The sequence below is a fragment of the Callithrix jacchus genome, chromosome 22 (assembly GCF_049354715.1).
Source record: "Callithrix jacchus isolate 240 chromosome 22, calJac240_pri, whole genome shotgun sequence".
NCBI classification, from domain to species: Eukaryota; Metazoa; Chordata; class Mammalia; order Primates; family Cebidae; genus Callithrix; species Callithrix jacchus.
The window spans coordinates 20,001,823-20,028,951 of NC_133523.1; the positions used below are offsets into that span (position 1 = coordinate 20,001,823).

The 27,129-nt window shown below is 40.1% G+C and overlaps 1 protein-coding gene and 1 pseudogene across 1 annotated transcript in view; one reads left to right on the forward strand and one right to left on the reverse strand.

The window, feature by feature from the left end:
• The first annotated feature begins 1,159 nt into the window (after window positions 1–1,159).
• On the forward strand, window positions 1,160–1,730 carry LOC100412231 (MARCKS-related protein pseudogene; annotated as a pseudogene).
• Window positions 1,731–2,015: 285 nt separating this feature from the next.
• LOC100414379 (uncharacterized) overlaps window positions 2,016–27,129 on the reverse strand; it is a 92,652-nt gene continuing 67,538 nt past the window's right edge. Inside the window, 4 exon segments of the mRNA XM_078362084.1 lie at window positions 2,016–2,682; window positions 10,815–10,993; window positions 11,071–11,129; window positions 11,131–12,172. Coding sequence (XP_078218210.1) covers window positions 2,579–2,682; window positions 10,815–10,993; window positions 11,071–11,129; window positions 11,131–12,172 — 1,384 coding nt within the window. The 3' untranslated portion in view covers window positions 2,016–2,578.

Consider the following 27,129-nt stretch of genomic DNA (forward strand, 5'->3'; position numbering starts at 1 on the left):
AGGCTGGACATGGTGGCTTATGCCTGTAATCTCAGCACTTTGGGAGGACAAGGTGGGTGGATCACCTGAGGTCAGGAGTTTGAAACCACCTTGACCAACAAGGTGAAACCCCATCTCTCAAAAATAAATAAACAGAAAAAATTAAAAAGAAAAAGAGAAGTTTGGAAAGATTGACTAGAAAAAAATTAATAAAAATAAAATTAATGTAGGAAAGAGAAGCAGAAATTAAATTTTTGTTTTCTAAACAAACTTCCCTGAGTCCTTCACCCTCCCATGGAAATATATCCTGCTTTGCAAGTTTTATAAGTTTATAAATCCTTGTATTCTTATTTTCTATAGCTGACAACTAAGTTTCTGTAACACAGGAAGGTCATAAGAAATGCTGAAGCATGCAAGACTCTGGCCTTCTGGGCACTGTAGCAGCAGGCAATAGATAAGGCCCATGCTAGAACACTTGAAGCTCTACAGATAGTGAACATCTGCATTGTATAGCAACAGTCATATGTAAGCCAAAGTTAAGTGCCTATTATTGCTAATTGCCTTCCTTATACACCTGCAAACTTGTTTTTGTGCCACTGTATCCTTCATGCATAAAAAGTCAAGCCCGGTCTTTGTTAAGGGCTCAGCCATTTTGTTTCCAAGCTGGGCTGGTGTATACCTAAAATAAACTTTTTCTGCAACCTCAACAGTCTCTGGAGTCTTTGAAATTCTGCAACAAGATGTCAATAAATACATAATTTTAATTATATAGGAGAAATAAGTTCAACATATTTTTGGTACAGCACAATGACTATATAATAGTGCATTTGGACTTTGGAAAAGTGATGACAATGGCATGTGCTTTCACCACAAAAATGGTAACTATGTGAGATTACCATTAACGAGCTCAAATTAAGCATTTGACAATGTATATACAGTTCAAAACATCATGTTTTACAGAATGCATATTTTATCCATCAAGTTGAAAATATTTTTAGAATTCTGGCACAGAGCTAAGCAATGGTGGGTACAGATAGCAGGTCAGCCACAGAGCAGAGGTACAGCTCGGCTTCCCCCTCAGTGCCAGCCCCACCCCTCCACATGCTGAGCAATCCTGCGGTACTATCCCCTGTGGGGGGAGCCCAGGGCAACTCCAGGCACCCTCCAGTGGACCCACATCATGGGCACTCAGAGCTCCAATGCTTCCAGGGCGACTTGATCTTCAAGGAGGCAGAAGTTGCTTCTCCTGTGAAAGCCAAGGGCCAGGAGAATGGCCATGTGAAAAGCAATGAAGACTTATCCCCCAAGGGTTAAGGGGAATCACCCCCGTGAATGGAACAGATGAGGCAGCTGGGACCACTGGTGATGCCATCGAGCCAGCACCCCTAGCTAGGATGTTGAGGCCAAGGGGGAGGTTGCCCCATGAAGACCCCCAAGATGAAGAAATTCTCTTTCACAAAGCCTTTTAAATTGGCCTGTCCTTCAAGAGGAATCATAAGGAGGGTGGGGGTGATTCTTCTGCCTCTTCACCCACAAAAGAAGAGCAGGAGCAGGGGGAGATTTGTACCTGCAGCAACAAAGGCACTGCCCAGGAAGGAAAGGCGACTGCAACCCCTAAGAGCTAGGAGTCCCAGGCCAAGGGGGCAGAGGCTAGTGCAGCCTCAGAAGAGGCAGAGCCACAGGCTACAGAGCCATCCACTCCCTAAGGCCAGAGTGGCCCTGCACCAGACAGCACTGAGCAGAATGAGTAGCTAGATGGGGACAGGTAGGTGATTTCTAAGCTGCAAAAACTGCACTGTGAGGTCACTGCCTAGACCTGGTGCCCTGGGTGCTTTCCTTTGCCCAGAAAGGAATGGGCTATTGCCTCTTCCTAGCCACATTCCCTTTCCTCCTCTCCATCCTGTGGATTCTCCCATCAGCCATTTTATTTTCCTCTTAAGGCTAGTTGAAGATGGTCCCTTATAGCTTCCCAAGTTTGGTTACTGACGTGAAATCCTCCTGTCCATGGCCCTACCTCCTTCCCTGTCCCCACTCCTGCAAAAGGCAATTGTTTGTTTTCTTCCCCAATGCTTTTCCAAGTAGGTTTTGTTTACCCTACTTCCCAAATCCCTGAGCCAAAGTGGAGTGCTTATACTCCCAAACCTGGAGTGTCCAACCTTCCCTGTTGTTTTTAGCCTCTTCTGCTGTGCCTAGTGGCACCTGGGCTGGGAAGGACACTGCCCTGTCTAGGTTTTTATAAATGTCTTACTCAAGTTCAAATCTCCAGCTTGTGAAATCAACTGTCTCTTTTTTGACTTGGTAAACAAGTATTAGGCTTTGGGGTGGTGGGAAGGCCTGTAATGTGAATCAAACGCAAAACAACTCCTTGTCTTTTTCTCTTCAGTTGTTCTAAATAACTTTTAATGGCCAAACCCCAGATTTGTACTTTTTTTTTTTTTTGAGATGGAGTCTGAATCAGTCGCTCAGGCTGGAGTGCAGTGGTGTGATCTTGGTTCACTGCAACTTCCATCCAGCTGGGTTCAGGCAATTCTCTGCCTCAGCTTCCCAAGTAGCTGGCATTACAGGCACAGGACATCACGCTCAGCTAATTTTTGTATTTTTAGTAGAGATGGAGTTTTATCATCTTGGCCAGGCTGGTCTTGAACTCCTGACCTTGTGATACACCCGCCTCGACCTCCCAAAGTGCTGCGATTACAGGCATGAGCCACCATGCCCAGCTATACCTTTTAATTTTTTTCCGTCACTGCTAAAACCATTCTCTTTCACCTGGTTTTACTGTAACATTTGGAAAAAAAAAGCCAGGCGCGGTGGCTCACACCTGTAATCCCAGCACTTTGGGAGGCTGAGGCGGGTGGATCACAAGGTCAAGAGATCGAGACCATCCTGGTCAACATGGTGAAGCCCTGTCTCTACTAAAAATACGAAAAATTAGCTGGGCATGGTTACTCGGGAGGCTGAGGCAGAAGAATTGCCTGAACCCAGGAGGCGGAGGTTGCGGTGAGCCGTGATCGTGACATTGCACTCCAGCCTGGGTAACAAGAGCGAAACTCGGTCTCAAAAAAAAAAAAAAAAAAAAAAAGGAAAGGGAATAAACGTCATCCCTTTAAAAAAACTTTAGAACTTTATAGAAAGATAACAATGTTTGAAATATCTTGTCTTTGTCATAAACCTGGCTGATAGTATCAAAAAGTTTTTGTGCTATTGTTTTCATTTTGTCAGTCATAATCTTAAGAATTTTGTTATTGAACACTGTTCTGCAGACAGCACAGTGAATGGGAGGAGCCAGTGTAGTTTAAGGCTTTTACTTTAAGCTTGGGGAACCTGAAGTTTCTGGTGCCAATGGTAATGGCATGAGAGTAAAAGGGGAGATGGTGCTTGTGATCCCATGACTGGTCACTCTGAACATAGTTAAGTTTGCATGCAAAATACTAAGACCTGTTGAAACCCAAAAGCTGCCATGATCTCAAAATATTTTCTGAGAAAATGACCAAGGATTTGGCTACACTTAGGTGGCTAAAACTAAAAACTGTAAGCCATGGGCAGTGGCTCATACTTGTAATCCCAGTACTTTGGGAGGCTGAGGAGGGCAGATCAAGAGGTTAGGAGTTTGAGACCAGCCTGACTAACATGGTGAAATGCCATCTCTACTAAAAATATGAAAATTAGCTGGGTGTGGTGGTGAGCATGTAATCCCAGCTACTTGGGAGGCTGAGGCAGAACTGCTTGAAACCACAAGGCAGTGGTTGCAGTAAGCCAAGATCGTGCCACGGCCCTCCAGCATGGGCAAAAAAGCAAAACTCCATCTTAAAAAAAAAGCCATGTATACGGCCTAAACATATACACATATATGTACACAAAAATCTTTAAAACAGAAACCTACAGCATGCATATATAGTTTAATGCATAAATATATGCATAATATTTGTATATATATATTTTCATTTGTTGGAATGAAGGGACGAGATCTCAGCTCACTGCAACCTCTGCTTTCCAGTTTCAAGTGATCTCCTGCCTCAGTCTCCCAAGTAGCTGGGATTATATGCATTTACCATCATCCTCAGCTAATTTTCCTATTTTTAGTAGAGCTGGGTTTTCACCATGTTGGCCAGGCTGGTCTCAAACTACTGACCTCAGGTGATCCTGTCTCAGCTTCCCAAAGTGCTAGGATCACAGGCATGAGACACTGTGCCTAGACCCAGCAGAATTAAAAATTTTTAACTTATTTGCAGTTGAAAGCTACTGACAAAAAGATTACTAGAGATGTTCCTCCATTATGTTACCAAATAGTATATTGTTACTTTTACCTACACCGTTAAGTAAGATGGGTTACGTTAAAGTTCCTGGCATAATAGGCCAGTTGCAGTGGCTCACATCTATAATCCCAGCACTTTGGGAGGTTGAGGTAGGTGGATCACGAGGTCAAGAGATCAAGACCATCCTGGCCAACATGGTAAAACCTTGTCTCTACTAAAGATACAAAAATTAGCTGGGCGTGGTGACATGTACCTGTAGTCCCAGCTACTCAAGAGGCTGAGGCAGAAAATAGCCTGCACCTGGGAGCAGAGGATGCAGTGAGCTGAGATAGTGCCACTAAACTCGACTGGCCACAGAGCGAGACTCCATCTCAAAAAATAAAAAATGGTAGTGGCATAAGAACACTCTTTCATCGAATGCACAATAGTCTTAATGTATTAAAAAAATGTTTAATTAAAAAATTAATTTTCCATGTAATCTGAAAAATTTTTAATGTACTGCATTTTACTAAAGTATATTTAGGAAAATGACATACTACTAATTTAATTTTAATAAAACTTAAAAGTTTTCTCACTATAATGTGGAAGAATATTACTTTGAACACCTACTTCATGCATCATTCAATAGGAGTGTCTCCACTTAGATTTCATCATGCATGTTCCATTTTAATGACCTTACTCTTCTATAGAAAGTCATAAATAATGCTCACCTAATAAAAAAAGAATATCTTATATCTTGATGCAGTGACAACTGATCACATGCAATTACAATATAAAGAAATAGCATGAAGTAATTTCAGAGATGAATTACATCATTAGCTTTTAGAAAAATACCTACTTTTTGTCAAGGAAAAATAATATACTATGAATGTAATTATAACCTTCCAAAAAATACTTCTACTTTTACAGGTATAAACAAATAATCGATCTACCTACCAATATTAGTTTGGGATTTTTTTTAAACTCAACACTCTGATTTAGTGTAATGCCTAAAGTATCTATGCCTTAGTTTTTAATTTTTATTTTATTTTTTAGATGAAGTCTTGCTGTCGCCCAGGCTGGAGTGCAGTGGAGTGATTTTGGCTCACTGTAACCTCCACCTCCTGAGTTCTAGTGATTCTCCTGCTTCACTCTCCTGAGTAGCTGGGATTACAGGTGTGTGCCACCATGCCTGGCTAATTTTTGTGGTTTTTTTTTTTTTGTTTTTTTTTTTTTTGCTAATTGTGAGGATCAGATGGGACCACCGGTAGGAGCATAATACTACACCACGAGGGACTGGGGCAGAGCAGGGTGGTGAGGGAAGGCTGGAATTCCTGATGGTGGGATGCCCAATCTGGGGTGATGGCTTAGCAGAGCGGCAGCAGAGCCGAATTGTACTGAGGGAAGTTTCCTGCCTTGCCAAGCCCTCTTGGCGCTTCCGGTTATGCCAGGGAGAATGTTTCAGCTTGGCGCGTTTCTGTCTTCAACTCTTTTTTGTCACCAGCTTATGACTTTTCTCAATAAACTGAAGAGGTTCCATTCTTCCTCCACCAGTCCAGAGCACTTAGCTAGAATTAAATAATGTTGTTTCTGTTGTTTTTATGTTTAACTTTCTTAGCCTCCCAGAGCACTATAATATGTATTTTAAAGGGAATATTTACACTTCAGTGACATTTTCTTCTTTTTTATTTATTTATTTTATTTTTTTAAAGAAGGGAAAAAAAAGAAAAAGAGGGAAAAAGGAATATTACTTCATTCCTAAAATGGGTTTCAATAATGGCCGATCAATATTTTGAGTGTTTAAAGTGGTTAATGCATATTTTATGTGTTTAAAATGGAGACCTCTATTGTGTTTATTTGTTCTGGCTCTGAGTTCAAGTCCTGGATATCGTTATCAATTTGTTGTCTCGTTGAATCTAAATCTCTTTATGTGTCTTATGTATCTGGGTGTTAAGATCTCTTATTGTTGCATTAATCCTTTTACCCTTGCATCCTTGTAGCTTTGAAATCTATTTTATTAAATGTGAGAATTGCAACTCCTGCTTTTTATTTATTTATTTTTGCTCTTCATTTGGTTGGTGAGTTTTTTTTCCATCCCCTTGTTTTGAGTCTTTGTATATCTTTAGATATATCGTTAGATTTTGTGGAGAATATATATTTTGTGTGTTTAAAATGGAGAGCTCTATTGAGTTTATTTGTTCTGGATCTTAGTTCCAGTCCCGGATATCGTTATCAATTTTCTGTCTCGTTGAATCTAAATCTCATTATGGGTCTTATGTATCTGGGTGTTAAGATCTCTTATTATTACATTAATCCTTTTACCCTTGTATCCTTGTAGCTTTGAAATCTATTTTGTCAAATGTGAAAATTGCAACTCCTGCTTTTTATTTATTTATTTTTGCTCTCCATTTGGTTGGTACATTTTTTTTTTCCAACCCTTTATTTTGAGTCTATGTATATCTTTGGATATACCGTTAGATTTTGTCTGTATCTTTTAATTGGGAGATTTGGTCAATTTAAATTTAGGGTTGCTGCCATTTGATATTAACTGGCTATTTTGTCCTTTCGTTGATAAAAATTCTTCTTTATGTTAATGCTCTTTACTTTTTGGTGTATTTTTAGAAAGGGTCATACTGGTTGTTCCTTTCTGTGTATAATGCTTCTTTTAGAAGTTCTTGTAGAGCAGGCCTGGTGGTAATAAAATCTCTGAGTACTTGCTTGTTCCTGAAAGATTTTATTTTTCCTTCATATGTAAAGCTTAAATTGGCAGGATATGATATTCTGGGATGAAAGTTCTGTTGATTAAGTATATTGAATATTGGCCCCCACTCTCTTCTAGCTTGTAGGGTTTCCGTTGAGAGATCTGCTGTAAGCCTAATAGGCTTACCTTTATGGGTAACTTGATCTTTCTCTCTGGCTGCCCTTAATATTTTCTCCTTCGTTTCGATCTTGGTGAATCTAACGATTATGTGCCTTGGGGTTGGTCTACTTGAGGAATATCTTTGTGGTGTTCTCTGTATTGCCTGGGGTTGAATAGTGTCCTGCTTTGCTAAATTAGGAAAATTTTCCTGGATAATGTCCTGGAGAGTATTTTCCAGCTTGAATTCATTCTCTCCGTCACATTCAGGTACACCAATCAAGCGTATATTAGGTCTTTTCACATAGTCCCATATTTCTTGGAGACTTTGCTCATTCCTTTTTATCCTTTTTTCTCTATTCTTGTCTTGTTGTTTTGTTTCATTAAGTTGATCTTCGACCTCTGATACCCTTTCTTCTGCTTGATCCATTCGGCTGTTTAAGCTTGTACATATTTCACTAAGTTCTCGTGTTGTATTTTTCAACTCCATAGTTCATTTGTATTCCTCTCTATATTGTCTATTCTTTTCAACATTTCATCGAACCTTTTTTCCAAGTTCTTAGTTTCTTTACATTGGGTTAGAACAAGTTCCTTTAACTCCCAGAAGTTTCTTATCATCCACCTTTTAAAGCCTACTTCAGATAATGGAACACAGTCCTTTTCCATCAGGGCTTGTTCCGTTACTGATGAGTCCTTTTCCATCACGGCTTGTTCCGTTGCTGATGGGATCTGATTTTGGGTATGCTCGGCCTTCTTAGGCTGTTTTTTTCCCTTCATTGTAGATGACCCGCCTTTCTAATTAGTTTTCTGAGTCGACGTCCGACTTATTGATTCCCAGTGCTGGGATCCGAGCAACCCACTGTGGCGGCCTAAATAGCATCGATAAGACTGATGGTGCTCTTCTGCCCGGGAATCTCTGGTCTGGCTTCCCTCTTGAGTCTGCAACAAGCGGCTCTGACTTCCCGGAGCTCCAAACTCCGGTCAGTAGGGGAAGCAGTCCCGTTGGCTCTGCATGAAGAGCTGCTGCGCCTAGACGGCAAAACCGCTGCGGCGGCCACAAGAGTCGCGCTGGCGACCCGTGGGGCTCCTCCACTGGGAATCGGCTGATCGGTGAGTGACGAAAATTTTTCTAAAAGTGTGGCGTCGTCTCGTTCTCTGGGCTTTCACTGGGAGCTACAGTCCTCAGCTGTTAGTGGTCGGCCATCTTGGATCAATCTCCATTTTTGTGTTTTTAGTACAGACACTGTTTCACCATTTGTTCAGGTTGGTCTTAAACTCCTAACCTTGTGATCCACCCACCTCAGCTTCCCAAAGTGTTGGGATTACAGTCATGAGCCACCATGCCTGGCCACCTTAGTTATTTCTACTGTGAATTCTCTGATACTTACATAGACTCAATTTTGAATTAATTTTTTCATACTTACATCATTCACAAAAATACATCTTAGAACCCTCTGGAGTTGTCTAAGTTAGAGTTTTTGAAAAAACATTTTTTCAAATTTATTACATTTGGAGTTTTCTCCAATATAAATTCTCTGATGTTAAAGTTTCAGCAACTGTTTCAGGGTTTTCCTCTAGTACAAACATGTACAGTAAGATCTGTGATACAAATAAACAACCCTCTTTATATTTGTAATGTTTGTCAACATAAATACACTTCTTCACTTTAAAAGCTTGTATTTTCTGAAAGATCCTGACAGTAATTCCATTTATAATGCTTTTATTAAGTACTATTATGATGTGAGCAGATATTAATGCCTTTTCCACATCTTTTATATTTACACAGTTTTTCTCAAGTATAAATAAATGCTTTCCTTGTATTAAGGTGTGAGCATAGGTTAAAAGTTTTGCCTCATTCTTCACACTTTTAAGTTTGTACACCCGGGCACAGTAGCTCCCACCTGTAAGCCCAGCACTTTTGGAAACCAAGGTGGGCAGATCACAAGGTCAGGAGATTGAGACATTCTGGCCAACATGGTGAAACCCTGTCTCTACTGAAAAATACAAAAATTAGCTGGATGTGGTGGTGAGGATCTGAAACCTCAGATACTGGGGAGGCTGAGGCAGGAGAATCATTTGAATCAGGGAGCTGGAAGTTGCAGTGAGCAGACATTGCACCACTGCATACCTGCCTACCAACAGAGCAAGGCTCCGTCAAAAACAAAGTTTGTCCAGTATAAACTACTCTACCTACAATCAAGTGCGACAATCATTTACAGGCTTTGTCACATTTTTTATATTTCTAAAATTTCTCACCACTATACTTTCTTTTACATTTAGAAAAGTTTGAGGTGGCCAGGCATGGTGGCTCATGCATGTAATCCGAGCACTCTGGGAGGCTGAGGTGGGCAGATCACCTGAGGTCGGGAGTTAGAGACCAGCCTAATCAACATGGAGAAACCCCATCTCTATTACAAATACAAAATTAGCTGGGCAGGGTGGAGCATGCCTGTAATCCCAGGTACTCAGGAGGCTGAGGCTGGAGAATCACTTGAACCTGGGAGGTGGAGGTTGTGGTGAGCCAAGATTGTGCCATTGCACTCCAGCCTGGGCAACAAGAGTGAAACTCCATGTCAAAAAAAAAAAAGAAAAAAGAAAAAAAGAAAAGTTTGAGGTGTGTCAAAATTACTGTGACATCTTCCAGGTTTGTAGAGTTTCTCTCCATTATAAATTTTCTTATGTTTAGTATGACTTAAAAAACAGTTAAAAGCATTGCCATACCATTCACAGTTGTAGGGTTTCTATCTAGTACAAATTATCTTACGTTTATTAAAAGCTGAGAATGCACAAAGGCTTTGCCATATTATCTACATTTCTAGGGGTTTCTTTTCAGTATGAATTCTTATGTCTTGTAAGGGTTGAGAACCAGTTAAAAACTTTGCCACGTTCTTCACATTTGTTGGGTTTCTCTCCAGTATTTATTATTTTACGTTTCATTAGAGTTGAGGCATATTTAAGAGCTTTGCCACATTCTTCACATTTGTTGGGTTTCTCTCCAGTATTTATTATTTTACGTTTCATTAGAGTTGAGGCATATTTAAGAGCTTTGCCACGTTCTTCACATTTGTTGGGTTTCTCTCCAGTATTTATTATTTTACGTTTCATTAGAGTTGAGGCATATTTAAGAGCTTTGCCACGTTCTTCACATTGGTAGGGTTTCTCTGCAGTATGAATCATTTCATGCATAGTAAAGGTTGAGGGTCAGTCAAAAGCTTTACCATATTCTTCACACTTGTAAGGTTTCTCTCCACTATGAATTATCTTATGACTAGAAAGGTTTGAGTAGTTAAAAAGCATTGCCATTCTTTGTAAGGTTTCTCTTCAGTATGAATCATCTTATGTTGAGTAAGGCTTGAGAATGCACTAAAGGCTTCACCACATTCTTCACATTTGTAGGGCTCTTCTCCAGCATTAATTACCTTGTGACTAGTAAGGTCTGATGACTGCATTCTTCACACTTGTAGGATTTGTCTCCAGTATGAATTATCTTATGAGTAGTAAGAATCGAGGACTGCTTAACTTACGTTTAGTAAGGTTTGAAGAATGATTAAAAGCTTTGGCACATTTTTCACATCTGTAGATTTTCTCTTATGAATTTTCTTATGTGTAGTATGGTTTGAGGACTTGTTAGAGGCTTTGGCACATTTTTCACATTTGTAGATTTTCTCTTATGAATTTTCTTATGTGTAGTATGGTTTGAGGACTTGTTAGAGGCTTTGGCACATTTTTCACATTTGTAGATTTTCTCTTATGAATTTTCTTATGTGTAGTGTGGTTTGAGGACTTGTTAGAGGCTTTGGCACATTTTTCACATTTGTAATGTTTCTCTCCAGTATGAATTATCATATGCATAGTAAGAGTTGAGGATCAATTAAAAGCTTTGCCACATTCTTTACATTTGTAGGGCTCCTCTCCAGTATGAATTATCTCTAGTAAGAGTTCAGGGCTGATTAAAAGCTTTACCACATTTTTCAAATTTGTCCAGTTTCTCTCCAGTATGAATTATCATGTCTAGTAAGAGTTGAGGACCGGTTAAAAGCTTTGCCACACTTTTCACATTTCACATCTGTAGGGTTTCTCTCCAGTATGAACTTTCTTATGTTTAGCAAGGTGTGAAGAGTGGGTAAAGGCTTTGCCACATTTTTCACATTTGTAGGGTTTCTTTCCAGTATGTATTTTCTTATGACTTGCAAAGCTTGACTGGTACATAAAGAGTTTGCCACATTCTTCACATTTGTAGGGTTTCTCTCCAGTATGAATTATCTTATGCACAGTAAGGGCTGAGGATTGGTTAAAAGCCTTGCCACACTCTTCACATTTGTAGGGTTTTGCACCAGTATGTATTTTCTTATGACTAGTAAGCCTTGACTGGTACGTAAACGGTTTGCCACATTCTTCACACTTGTAGGGTTTCTCTCCAGTATGAATTCTCTTATGGATATGAAGACATGAGGACTGGTTAAAAGCTTTGCCACATTTTTCACACTTGTAAGGTTTCACTCTAGTATGAATAATCTTATGAGTAGTGAGAGTTGCAGACTGGTTAAAAGTTTTGCCATGTTCTTCAAATTGGTAGGATTGGTCTCTAGTATAAATCATCTTATGTCTAGTAAGGTCTGAAGAACTCTTAAAAGCTTTGCCACATTCTTCACACTTGTACAGTTTCTTTCCAGTATGAATTATCTTATGTATAGTAAGGATGGAGAATCTGTAAAAAGCTTTGCCACATTCTTCACACTTGTACGGTTTCTCTCCATTATGAATTATTTTATGTATAGTAAGGGTGGAGGATTGGCTAAAAGCTTTGCCACATTCTTCACATTTGTAGGGTTTCTCTCCAGTATGAACTCTCTTATGCACAGTAAGGGTTGAGGATCGGGTAAAAGCTTTGCCACATTTTTCACACTTGTACAGTTTCACTCCAGTATGAATGATCTTATGAGTAGTGAGACTTGCGGACTGGTTAAAAGTTTTGCCACATTCTTCAAATTTGTAGGATTGGTCTCTAGTATAAATTATCTTATGTTTAGTAAGGTCTGAAGAACGCTTAAAAGTTTTGCCACATTCTTCACACTTGTACGGTTTCTCTCCAGTATGAATTATTATGCATAGTAAGGGTTGAGGATCGGGTAGAAGCTTTGCCACATTGTCCACATTTTCCACATCTTGTCAGTATCTCTTGTTGGAAAGAATTTATGTTTGCTTTAGCCAAAGGTCTTTGGGAAAATAACTCAAAACTGAAAGAAATAAAAATAACAAATTGTTTTATTTACTAGACTCAGATGAATATACTTTACAAATCTAATCTATATTATACAAACTACGTAAGTAAGATGGCACAGCAAAATACCACAGGTCCTAACTCCTTGTAGACAAATAAATGTGATAAATATTCTGACCAGAATACATTTGTAAAAAAAAATTATAAATAATTGTGGGCAGTGCCCCAGGTGAGCATAATGCAAAGAGCTCCACAGAAGAAAAAAAAAGTCTGTTAGATTTACCTGACACAGCTCTTTCTGCTCCCCAATATAACATGATGTTTTCAGAAGTAAATTGCAAATTCCTGGTTTCTTTTTTAAAAGACAAAAAAATAGTGGCACATACATCTTTCTGGTTTCTAGGGCCCTTTCCAGACACTGGTGTCTGTATCTGTCTCCCATGACATAAAGTGCTAAAAGAAATGGTATAATTTGGAATTACAGTTTTAGTCTGTTTAGATCAAAGGTATGTGTTATAGAGGCAGAGAGACTGCAGCACAGGAAACAGACAGGAAACAGGTGTAGAGAGTGATTACTATTAAAAAGTGATTACTATTTTTCTTTTTTTTTTTGAGACAAACTTTCGCTTGTTACCCAGGCTGGAGTGCAATGGTGCAATCATGGTTCACTGCAACCTCCACCTCCTGGGTTCAGGCAATTCTCCTGCCTCAGCCTCAAAAGTAGCTGGGATTACAGGCACACGCCACCATGTCCAGCTAATTTTTTGTATTTTTACAAGAGACGGGGTTTCACCTTGTTGATCAGGATGGTCTCAATCTCGTGACCTCGCGATCCACCAACCTCGGCCTCCCAAAGTGCTGGGATTAACATATTTCTTTATTTAAAAAAAACACACAAAATTTTAGACCAGTCACATTCTAAGAACATGTTTGAGAGACTTCCAAAATTTCTAGGCAAGAGAATTGGTTTCAGGCTGTGCCAGGACAAAGCTACATACATTATTTTATTTTATTTTATTTTGAGACGGAGTTTCTCTTTTGTTACCCAGGCTGGAGTGCAATGGCATGATCTCGGCTCACTGCAACCTCCGCCTCCTGGGTTCAGGCAATTCTCCTGCCTCACCTCCTGAGTAGCTGGGATTACAGGCACATGCCACCATGCCCAACTAATTTTTTGTATGTTCAGTAAAGACGGGGTTTCACCATATTGACCAGGATGGTCTCGATCTCTTGACCTCATGATCCACCCGCCTCGGCCTCCCAAAGTGCTGGGATTACAGGCGTGAGCCACTGCGCCCGGCAAGCTACATACATTATAAAGACAGTGACAGGCAGCTTGTTTTCAATATCCAAATCTCAAAAATTAGAATATATACAAAATATTAGGGCAACATGGCCCATCAAAAACATTATCAAACTTTCGGTAAGCAATCCTAAAAATGTAAATATGTATGAATTATTATTATTATTATTTTTGCCAATCAGTTTGAGCTTATAAGGTTGCTCAGGTTAGCCTTGAACTCATGACCTCGCCTTTGCAAGCGCCATGACCTCTGGCAGGAGCCACTGTATGAATTATTTTTAAACATTTAAGATAAATACTACACAATAAGTGAAATAAAAAAAAAGACAACTTAAAAATCAGAAAAATAATGAAAATAATTGTGCGACCCCCTTGTAGACCCCTGCCCAGTACCCGATCCCAAGTAACAGCTCGAGCGAGAGTTGGAAGCCAAGTTCAGGTTTATTGGGACCAGCAGGCAGGCCAGGAAAGGAAGGAGATCGGGGCTGGCTGCGACTGCGCAGCTGGGGTAGGAGGGTTTTATAGGGGGGTGGACCGGGCGTGGACACAGGGCTGGCGGAGTGTCGTGGGAGCTTAGGATAGGCTGTCCGTCTATGGGCAGGCTGCTGAGGTGGCTCAGAGGGTTATGTGTCGGTTCAGGACAGGCTGAGGCTTGGCGGGCTTTACTGCTGGAATGGTTGGCTGCTTGTCGTTGCTGGGCAGAACAGAGCAGGCTTGGCGGGCTTTACTCAGGGCAGCAGGAAGCCTGAGGGGAGGGTGGGGGCAAGAAACCTGGGGGAAAGATGGCGGGACTTTCTACCGAACAATAATAATATCAAAAAACATAAATTATAGAGATAAGTCAGGGACAACAAAAGAATCTTGGGAACTGCAAGATAAAATCATGTGTCATTTTTAAGAATAGTCTTATGAGATAGCCAATGAACTTATAAAAAAATTCGTTAGACGTGAATGGAACTGGGTGATATAGTCAGAGTCTTGAAAAAAAAATAGCTGTTCAGTGAGAATAACACAAATAACAAAACTGTCCGACCACATCAAAATAAAAGACCTTCCAAAATAACCTAATCCTAAGAAAGAATATTGGCACTGCACATACCTTACATATCAAAGATCCTGAAAGGAGTTCCTTCCACTGCAAATAACGTAATATAAGAAAACAACACAAAACCCTACCAAGAAAAAAAAATTCTGGGAAAGATATGTACACGCACAATAATAGCATTCTTTAGCATTATCATAATGAGGCAGAAAACATTTTTAATCATTTTCTAAAATTTGAAAGATAAAAGCATAGAAGTGATGATAAACATCTGTTAATAAGTAGTAACATAAAAAGATATAATTAACAACATCAATATCAAACTTGAGAGCAGATGTACTGAGGAAGAATTTTTGTATGCAAATGAAGATAATGTTTTACCAGATTAAAACCATTTTAACTTCTAGAGTTTGTATGCAATCTCAAAGGTGCCATAAAGGAAATATCTGTATAGATATATAAAAGAAAATATGAGAGAAGTGAAAGCATATCAATGCAAAAATATAAAGTGAAAAAAGGAAGACAGAGAGAAAATGAAAGACAAAGATACAAGAATCTAATAAAATAATAAAATAACATTCATGTTTCGCTTTCAGAAAATTATATAAGTAAAATTTATATACAAATTATGTGACATATATTATATATAACAAACTTTCCAATCAAGCTTGCCTTTCCATAAGAGTCAGTTGAGAGCTAATAATAAAAAGGGACTGAAAGTTCCAAGATAAAAGTAGATTTTTTTGTAAATATTAACCAAATGAGAGAAGAAGAGGTCAAAATGATATTACACAGCTACAAGTTAAGTCAAAACCTGTCATATATAATAAAATGTACTTTAAGTCAAAACTCCAAAGAGACAAAGAAGGACATTAAAAAATATAGATTCAGTCACTGGAAACTTATGACAAATTTGTACGTGTATGTGTATCTCACATTGAGGTTCAAAAAATATAAAGCAAACATTGACAGCACTGCAGAAACACACAGAGAGTAATATAATTATAGTAGAATATTTCAATATCCCACTTTCTGTAATTAAAAGAAAAGAATACTAGTGAGGAAACAGAAAAATGAAAGCAGTATAAAACAATTATTTCTCAACATTGAAGGTATGGAAAGCTCAACATCAAGGCCGGGCGTGGTGGCTCACGCCTATAATCCCAGCACTTTGGGAGGCCGAGGCGGGTGGATCACGAGGTCAAGAGATCAAGACCATCCTGGTCAACAAGGTGAAACCCCGTCTCTACTAAAAATACAAAAAATTGGCTGGGCATGGTGGCGCGTGCCTGGAATCCCAGCTACTCAGGAGGCTGAGGCAGGAGAATTGCCTGAACCCAGGAGGCGGAGGTTGCAGTGAGCTGAGATCATGCCATTGCACTCCAGTCTGGGTAACAAGAGTGAAACTTCATCTCAAAAAAAAAAAGGAAGCTTAACATCAGAATACGCACCCTTCTCATTAGCTCATACAACACTCCCCTTGAAAGAACCACCTGTTAGGTCAAAAAAGAAGTCTTAATAAATTTTTTAAAACTGAAACTATATGGGTTGCTTTCTATAACCAAAATGCAATGAGAATATAAAACAATAATAGAAAAAAAGGGAAAAATTCACAAATATATAGAAATTAACACACATTTGAGTGTGCTATTGTTCAAAGGTTGAAATAATTAACATTGCTCAATGTAATCTACAGAGTTAATGTAATGTTTTTCAAATTTTTCCAAAAAAATAGAAACAACAACTCCAAAAGTATATGAAATCTCAAGAGACAATAAAGAACCCAACAATATTCAAAACAAGCAAATTGCAGTTTCTTATTTCAAAACACATTGCAAAGCTACAGAACTAAATTAATTTTCTAAGAATATAAATTTAATTAAGTATACTGTAAGCCAACAACAACAAAAAATAATATAAAGTTAAGAAAGTAGAATGCAGCACATGTATAAACTTTCACATATTCGGTCATATAAAGAGTCACTTGCATACCCATAATTATTGCAGCAGTGTCACTGAAAGCTAGTAGGTACAAGCAATGCAAATTTCTGTCACCAACCTATTCAGCAAATATAATTTGAAATATAAATATACTGGAATATCATTTAGTTTGCAAAAAGCAAAAAATATAACTATAAAGATAAATCTTTATGACATTATGCAAAATAAAGTGAGCCAGTCACATTAATACAGAGATTGGATGATATGTAAAACAGTTATATTCAGAAACAAAACAGTGGTGTTTCAAAAGGGCCACAAAATGGGAGAACTGGTGGTTGTTTAATGTATATTGAGATTTACCTTTGCAAGATCAAAGCATTTTAGCAATATGTTTTATGACAGTGTCAGTATCATTAATAAGACTATGCTAAATATATTTAAATATTTTGGACAGGGCGCAGTAGCTCATGTCTGTAATCCCAGCACTTTAGGGGGCTGAGGAAGGTGGATCACTTGAGGTCAGGAGTTCATGACCAGCCTGACCAACATGGTGAAACCCAGTCTCTGCTAAAAAAAAACATACACACAAAAAAATTAGCTGGACATGGTTGTGCCCACATGTAATCCCAGCTACTTGGGAGGATGAGGCCAAGAATTGTTTGAACCCAGGAGGCAGAGGTTGCAGTGAGCCGAGATTGCACCACTACACTCAGCCTGGGTGAGAGAGCACAACTCCATCTCAAAGAAAAAAGAAAACAATATTTATTCTAAATTTTGTTATGTGTTTTGGACAAGTAAAAATAAACAATAATACCTAAGAGAGATACAGATTTATCATAGTTTCAAATTATCTTTAAATTCAAAACTGCTTCTCCCACACTAAAATAATACAGATTCAGCCGGGTGCAGTGGCTCATGCCTGTAATTCCAGCACTTTGGGAGGCTAAGGTGGGTGGATCACAAGGTCAAGAGATCGAGACCATCCTGGTCAATACGGTGAAACCCCGTCTCTACTAAAAACACAAAAAATTAGCTGGGCATAGTGGCGTGTGCCTGTAATCCCAGCTACTCAGAAGGCTGAGGCAGAATTGCCTGAACCCAGGAGGCGGAGGTTGCAGTGAGCCGAGATCGTGCCATTGCATTCCAGCCTGGGTAACAAGAGCGAAACTCATAATGTCAAAATTAGGAGGATGTATATGACTGCTCACTTAGAATTAAACAACCATTCACAAAAAACCTTACAGAGCAAATATACAAGTTATAAAAAAAATACAGGAATAATATTTATACAAACAAACAGATAATTATATTGGCACTAGACTTATGGCTAATTCATATTTGATTTACTCAACACTGTCTTAAATTGTTCAGACTTAAATACTGTCATACGGAGTATTATAAACTAGATAATAAAAACACAATTAACTGATATGAGGTGGCAAACCCTAGAATATTTAACACAAAAATATAAAATTGCACAGAATACAAAATTTATTTGGCATCATCAAGTAGATCAATGTCTGGCTGTAGTTTTAGGCTTGCCGTGCCGGATGGTAGAAAAAATAAAGCCAATGGAACGTCCAAGCTTTATTAGGAGCTCCGGGCGGACTAAGCACCACTGTACAAACCGAAGTGGGTAGCTGCGCCTAGGAGGTGGGCTGAGTGGCTTATATAATAGCAGGAGCTAGTAATTTTCCACTGCAGTTGGTTAGGGGGAAGGGGAAAGGGGTGAGGTCAGTACTTTTCCACTGCCGTTGAGCGAGAGAGGGGACGTGCTCGTTCTCAGGCACAGTTTCTTGCGGCTTATCAGCTATCTCCTAACAAAGGAGGGTTTCGAGGCCTGCCGCGAAAAGGGAAGGAGGGGGTTGGGGTTTTACAACCTAGCTAAACATTAATGGCAGTACTTTTCCACTGTCGTTGGGGTTTTTCCAGTTGACTGTGGTAGGGGGAAGGGAAGGCCGGTCCTAACAATCAATATATTCATGAAAGGAATCCTAGAATATATGTCAAAAGTAATACGAGGACACTTGAAGGTAAATAAAAGCTGCGAACTTTCCAAATTTTAATGTAATAAAAAATTTTTAACCATTAATACTTGGTTCAAAATTATTTTACTTCAAAAACAAGATGAAAATAAAGACTTCAAAAACAAGATGAAAATAAATAATGCGCCAACACAGTGAGACAGCACTTGGGAGACCGAGGCGGGCTAATTGCCTAAGCTCAGGAGTTCAAGACTAGCCTGAGCAACGTGAGGAAACTGTCTCTACTAAAACACACACACACACACACACACACACACACAAACCTCAGTGACTCATGAATATAATCCTGCAATTTTAGGAGGCCAAGACAGTCAGATCACTTGAGACCAGGAGTTCAAGATCAGCCTGATCAACACAGTGAGACTGCATATAAACAAAGACAAATCCTAAAATGCATCCATTCGGTTGAATATTAAAATGATGTTGGATAGCATTATAAAGCCATATATAATTGTAAAGCTCTCCATTAAATACAAACATAGAGACACATTTTTTTTTTTTTTTTTTTTTTTTGGAGACAGGGTCTTACTCTATTGCCAGACTGGAGTACAGTGGCATGATCTCAGCTCACCAAAACCTCCTCCCAGGCTCAAGCGATTCTCCTGCCTCAGCCTCCCAAGCAGCTGGGGAAGACGCCACCATGCCCAGCTACTTTTTTTTTTTCTTTTGTATTTTTAGTAGAGACAGAGTTTCACCATATTGGACAGCTCGTCTCCAACTCCTGACCTGAAATAATCTACCTGTCTCGGCCTTCCAAATTGGTAGGATCACAGGCGTGAGCCACCACACCCAGGTAAAAATTCTTTACTATCATAACAATGGTATATAAACCCTTAGAGTTACACTTTTTAATAACTGAAAAATATAGAGGCATAGTATTAAATTGAAGTAGTTATGAGATTAAAATATATTGTTTTAGCTTTAAGATGTTTTATGTAATCTCCATTTTTTTTTCTTTTTTTTTGAGACTGAGTTGCCCTCTTGCTGGAGTGCAATGATGGGATCTCGGCTCACTGCTACCTCCCCCTTTCGGGTTCAAGCAATTCTCCTGCCTTAGCCTCCCAAGTAGCTGGTATCACACGTATGTCCTACCACACCCAGCTAATTTTGTATATTTAGTAGAGACGGCAGTTCTCTATATTGGTAAATTCCTGGTAAATTCCACGATTTACCAGGAATCCATACCTATTATTGAAATGAACTAACCTGACTCCATCTTAGAAGTAAGTCTGACAAGCTCCAGCTTAGCTTCTCCCTCCCTGAGTCACACTATATTCAGAGCCTTGAACTGTTGAGGTTTGAGTCACACTGTTCTCAGTACCTGTAACCGAGGTAACCATGTCCTGCTTGGTAAGTCTACCTGCTATTGTGAATAACTCCTTCGTGATCGATTATATGGAAATACTCTTAGTAATTAGCAATCATGAGAACCTCCACCTCCCCTGGTTACCAGTTTCCTCCCCTAACTTGTTTATTCTGCTTCTGTAAACTTCCGCTTTGCTCCCTTACCCTAAGCAACACATAAAAGGAAATCAAACCCCTTCCTTGGGGCCAAGAGAATTTTGAGTGTTAGCTGCCTCTTGGTCACCAGCAATAAAGGACTCACAATGAGAACTCAGAGTGTGGCACTTTCTCTAACTCACTCAGATAAAACATTATATCCATCTGTATGTGTATGCGTATGTGAATGTGTGTGTGTGTCTCTGAATACACACACACACAATATTTTTTTTTTTGAGATAAAGTTTCGCTATTGTTACCCAGACTGAAGTGCAATGGCAGGATCTCGGCTCACCGCAACCTCCGCCTTCTGGGTTCAAGCATTTCTCCTGCCTCAGCCTCCCAAGTAGCTGGAACTACAGGTGTGCACCACCATGCCCAGCTAATTTTTGTGTTTTTAGTACAGACGGAGTTTCACCTTGATGACCAGGATGGTCTCAATTTCTTGACCTCGTGATCCACCTGCCTCGGCCTCCCAAAGTACTGGGATTATAGGCATGAGCCACCGTGCCCGGCCAGTATTCACACACACACACACACACACACACACACACCAGGGCTAAAATATTATATGAAGCAAATACTGACAAAAGTGAAGTAAGAAATATATAGCAACATAATCATTATAAACATCAAGACCCCATTTGCAGTAATAAATAAAAAAACAAAAAACTTAGACAACAATATAGACTGTATTAATTATTCTGCATATAGAGAAATGCCTGAGAGTAGATAATTTATAAAGATAAAAGGGTCGGGCATGGTGGTTCACACGTGTAATCCCAGCACTTTGGGAGGCAGAGGCAGGCAGATCACAAGGTCAGGAGCTAAAGACCAGCCTGGCCAATATAGTGAAACCCTATCTCTATTAAAAACACAAAAATTAGGGCTGGGCACGGTGGCTCACGCCTGTAATCCCAGCACTTTGGGAGGCTGAGGTGGGTGGATCACAAGGTCAAGAGATCGAGACCATCCTGGTCCACATGGTGAAACCCCATCTCTACTAAAAATACAAAAAATTAGTTGGGCATGGTGGTGCGTGCCTGTAATCCCAGCTACTCAGGAGGCTGAGGCAGGAGAATTGCCTGAACCCAGGAGGTGGAGGTTGCGGTGAGCCGAGATCGCGCCATTGCACTCCAGCCTGGGTAACAAAAGTGAAACTCTGTCTCAAAAAAAAAAAAAACCAAAAACAAAAATTAGACAAGTGTCGTGGTGCACACCTGTAATCCCAGCTACTTGGGAGGCTGAGGCAGGAGAATCAATTGAACCTGGAAGGCAGATACTGCAGTGAGAAAAGAAAGTGCCACTGCATTCCAGCCTAGGCGACAGAGCGAGACTCCAGCTCATAAATAAATAAATAAATAAATAAGGATTGGCTCACAGTTCCGAAGACTATACAATAAGTGTGAAGTGTGTGCCAGCATCTGCCTCCTGTGAGGTTTTCAGGACTTACAATCATGACGGAAGGCAAAAAGTAACTGGACTAATCACATGGTAAGTAAGAGAGTAACTGTGAGGTGAAGGATCCAGGTTCTCTTAATAAACCAGCTCTCATTTGAGTAGAGTGTAACCTTTCTGATTGCCAAGAGGATGGTGTCAAGCCGTTCATGAGGAATTTGCCCCTAATGACCTGAACATCTCCCACCAGGTTCCACATCCAACACTGAGGATTACATTACAGCATTAGGCGCACATCCAAACCACATCACAGAACAGCTAGGCTTAGCAGGCATGTACAAAACTTTCCAGTCAAAAGCAAGATAAGGCCAGGCGTGGTGGCTCATGCCTGTAATCCCAACACTTTGAGAGGCTAAGGCAGGTGGATCAAAAGGTCAGGAGTTCAAGACCAGCCTGGCCAATATGGTGAAACCCCGTTTCTACTAAAAATACAAAAATTAGCCAGACATGGTAGCACATGACTGTAGTCTCAGCTATTCGGGAAGCTCAGGCAGCAGAATGCTTTGAACCCAGGAGGCAGAAGTTGCAGTGAGCCAAGACTGCGCCACTGTACTTTAGCTGGGATGACAGAGCAAGACTGTCTCAAAAAATGAAAAAGCAAGATAATACACATATTCATATTTTCACCTGGTGTATTCTGTTAGGACACATACCAAATTGTATTAAATTTAGGAATATCAGCTGGGTGCAGTGGCTCATGACTATAATCCCAGCATTTTGAGAGACCAAGGTGGAAGGATCACTTGGCTGAGACTGAGATCAGCATGGGCAACATAGTGAACACCTGACCCTACTAATAATAAAACAAACCAGGAATGATAGTGTGTCTATAATTCCAGCTCAGGAGGCTAAGGTGGAAGGATTATTTGAGTATAGTAGGTTGAGATTGCAGTGAGCCAAGATCATGCCACTGCACTACAGCCCTGTTGACAGAGTAAGATCTTGTCTTTCTTTTTTTCTTTAAATTTTTTTTTTTTTTTTTTTACAGAGGCAGGGTTTCACCATGTTGGTCAGGCTGGTCTTGAACTCCTGACTTCAGGTGATCTGCCCGTCTCGGCCTCCCAAAGTGCTGGGACAGGCATGAGCCACTGTGCACAGCCAAGATTCTGTCTTAAAACAAAAACACCAAATAAAGAAGACCAAAAGTAGACAGTATATGTTTTTCACCAAAACTGGATGAAACTAGAAATTAACAGCAAAAGCAAAACTGGTAAATACAAATATATATGAAAATAAAGGAAACTCAGGATGGGCCCAGTGGCTCCCGCCTGTAATCCCAGCACTTTGGGAAGGTGAGGCAGGGAGATCACCTGAGGTCAGAATTCGAGAACAGCCTGACCAACATGGAGAGACCCCGTTTCAACTAAAAATACAAAACTAGTTGGGCGTGGTGGCACATGCCTGTGATCGCAGCTACTCGAGAGGCTAAAGCAGGAGAATTGCTTGAACCAAAAAGGTGGAGGTTGCAGTGACCAAGATCCAGCCATTGCACTCCAGCCTGGGCAACAAGACCAAAAACGCTGTCTCAAAAAAAAAAAGGAAAAAGAAGAAAAGAAATTATTCAACATATTCTTGCTCAAGGGTCAAAAAATTTAATTTTTCAAAGATGTTAATATGACCTACAATGGTAAACAAATTCAAAATGATCTCTGTAACAATCCCAATGCACAGCTTTTAACAGAAATACAATTAAAATTTTTAAATTTGATAATAAACTATGGACAAATACCCATGAATAGGAACAAAGAGGCATTATACTTCCTGATTTTAAAACATATTAAAACCCACAATAACAAAAACAATGTGGTACTGCCACAAAGATAAATGGATAAAAGAATAGAATGGAGAACACAGAAATGAACCCTTCTATATATGACCAAGTGATCTTCACATGAGCAAACAATGAGAAAAAGATTATCTCATCAAAAAATAATATTACCCACAGCCAATATCATAGTGAATGGGCAAAAACTGGAAGCATTCCCTTTGAAATCTGGCACTAGACAAGGATGCCCTCTCTCCCCACTCCTATTCAATATAGTATTGGAAGTTCTAGCCAGAGCAATCAGGCAAGAAAAAGAAATAAAGGGTACTCAGTTAGGAAAGGAGGAAGTCAAATTGTCTCTATTTGCAGATGACATGATTGTATATTTAGAAGACCCCATCGTCTCAGCCCAAAATCTCCTGAAACTGATAAGTAACTTCAGCAAAGTCTGAGGATACAAAATCAATGTGCAAAACTCACAAGCATTCCTATACACCAATAACACACTTAAAGAGAGCCAAATCAAGAACGAACTGCCATTCACAACTGCTACAAAGAGAATAAAATACCTAGGAATACAACTAACAAGGAATGTAAAGGAACTCTTCAAGGAGAACTACAAACCACTGCTCAATGAAATAAGAGGGGACACAAACAGATGGAGAAACATTCCATGTTCATGGTTAGGAAGAATCAATATCGTGAAAATGGCCATACTGCCCAAAGTAATTTATAGATTCAACACTATCCCCATCAAGCTACCAATGACATTCACAGAACTTGAAGAACCCACCTTAAACTTCATATAAAACCAAAAGAGAGCCCGCATAGCCAAGTCAATTCTTTCTTTCTTTTTTTTTTTTTTGAGATAAAGTTTCGTTCTTATTACTCAGGCTGGAGGGCAATGGCGCGATCTTGGCTCACCACAACCTCCGCCTCCTGGGTTCGCGCAATTCTCCTGCCTCAGCCTCCTGAGTAGCTGGGATTACAGGCATGTGCCACCATGCTCAGCTAATTTTTTGTATTTTTAGTAGAGACAGGGTTTCACCATGTTGACCAGGATGGTCTAGATCTCTTTACCTCGTGATCCACCCGCCTCGGCCTCCCAAAGTGTTGGGATGACAGGCTCGCACCCGGCCTCGCCAAGTCAATTCTAAGAAAAAAAAAAACAAAGCTAGAAGCATCATGCTACCTGACTTCAAACTATACTACAAGGCTACAGTAATCACGACAGCATGGTACTGGTACCAAAACAGAGATATAGACCAATGGAACAGAACAGAGGCCTCGGAGGCAACGCCACTCATCTACAACCTTGTGATCTTTGACAAACCTTACAAAAACAAGCAATGGGGAAAGGATTCCTTGTTTAATAAATGGTGTTGGGAAACTGTCTAGCCATGTGCAGAAAGCAGAAACTGGACCCCTTCCTGACAGCCCACACTAAAATTAACTCCAGACAGATTAAAGACTTAAACATAAGACCTAACACCATAAAACCCTAGAAGAAAATCTAGGCAAAACCATTCAGGACATAGGCATAGGCAAGGACTTCATGACTAACACACCAAAAGTATTGGCAACAAAAGCCAAAATAGACAAATGGGACCTATTAAACTCCAGAGCTTCTGCACAGCAAAAGAAATGATCATTAGAGTGAATCAGTAACCAACAGAACAGGAAATAATTTTTGCAATCTACTCATCTGCCAAAGGGCTAATATCCAGAATCTACAAAGAACTAAAACAGATTTACAAGAAAAAAAAAACGAGCCCATTCAAAAGTGGGCGAAGACATCAACAGACACTTTACAAAAGAAGACATACATGAGGCCAACACATATGAAAAAATGCTCATCATCACTCGTCAGTAGAGAAATGCAAATCAAAATGACATTGAGATACCATCTCACGCCAGTTAGAAAGGTGATCATTAAAAACTCTGGAGACAACAGATGCTGGAGAGGATGTGGAGAAATAGGAACACTTTAACACCGTTGGTAGGAGGGTAAGTTAGTTCAACCACTGTGGAAGACAGTGTGGCGATTCCTCAGGGACCTAGAAATAGAAATTCCATTTGACCCAGGAATCCCATTACTGGGTATATATCCAGGGGAATATAAATTGTTCTGTTATAAGGACACATGCACAGGAATGTTCACTGCAGCACTGTTTACAATAGCAAAGACTTGGAACCAACCCAAATGCCCATTGATGATAGATTGGACAGGGAACATGTGGCAGATATACATCATGGACTACTATGCAGCCATAAAGAATGATGAGTTCATGTCCTTTGTAGGGACATGCATGAACCTGGAAACCACCATTCTCAGCAAACTGACAAGAACAGAAAATCAAACACCACATGATCTCATTCACAGGCGGGTGTTGAACAATGAGAACACATGGACACAGGGTGGGGAGCATCACACACTGAGGTCTGTGGTAGGCAACTAGGGAAGGGAGAGCAGGAGGTGGGGACTTGGGGAAGTATAACATGGGGAGAAATGCCAGATATAGGTGATGGAGAGGAAGGCAGCAAACCACATTGCCATGTATGTACCTAGGCAACAATCCTGCACGTTCTTCACATGTACCCCAAAACCTAAAATGCGGAGAACGATCCAAGATGGCCGATCGCTAACATCACGGGATTGCAGCTCTCAGGGAAGGCGCGGAGAACTAGAGGACGCCACACTTTCAGACAAAGTCTGGTCGCTCACGGAGCAGAAGATCCCCCAGTGGTGGAAACACATGAGTCGCCAGCGCGACTCTCGTGGTCGGCGCAGTGGTTCCGCTGGCACCTCGGCGCGGCAGCGCTGGCGCAGAGTAAACGGGACCGGTTCGCCTTCTGACCGAGGTTTGGAGCCCCGGGAAGGCAGAGTCGCCTACTACGGAAACAAGAAGGAAGCCAGACAGGAGAATCCTGGGCAGAAAAGCACCATCAGTTTTAACGCCGCTGCTCTGGCCCTGGGAACTAACAACCTGGACGTCCACTCAAGAGACCTAATCTGAAAGTTGGTAACTTCAAAGACGACAGGAGGATAAATTTACAATGACGGGAAGAAACCAGCGTAAAAGAGCTGAGAATACTCAAAATCAGAACGCCTCTCCCTCTAAAGATGATCACAGTTCCACATCAACAATGGAACAAGGCTTGATAGAGAACGAGCGCCTCCTGATGACAGAATCACTCTTCAAGGAATGGATAATAACAAACTTCGGTGAGTTAAAAGAACATGTTGTAGCCCAACGTAAAGAAACTAGGAACTTTGAAAGAAAGTTTGATGAAATCCTATTGAGAATAGACAACTTAGAGAGGAGTATGAGTGAATTAATGGAACTGAAGAATACAATACAGGAACTCCGAGAAGTATGCACAGGTTTAAACACTCGAATTGTTCAAGCAGAAGAAGGGATATCAGAGGTCAAAGTCCAACTTAATGAAATAAAACGTGAAGAAAAGATTAGGGTAAAAAGGATAAAAAGGAATGAGCAAAGTCTCCAAGAAATGTGGGACTATGTGAAAAGACCAAATTTACGTTTGATAGGTGTACCTGAATGCAATGGAGGGAATGAATCCAAGCTGGAAAATACCCTTCAGGATATTATTCAAGAAAATTTTCCTAAACTAGCAAAGCAGGTCAACATTCAACCCCAGGTAATACAGAGAACACCACAAAGATATTCCTCAAGAAGAGCAACCCCAAGGCACATAATTGTTAGATCACCAGGGTTGAAACGAAGGAGAGGATACTAAGGGCAGCCAGAGAGAAAGGTCGGA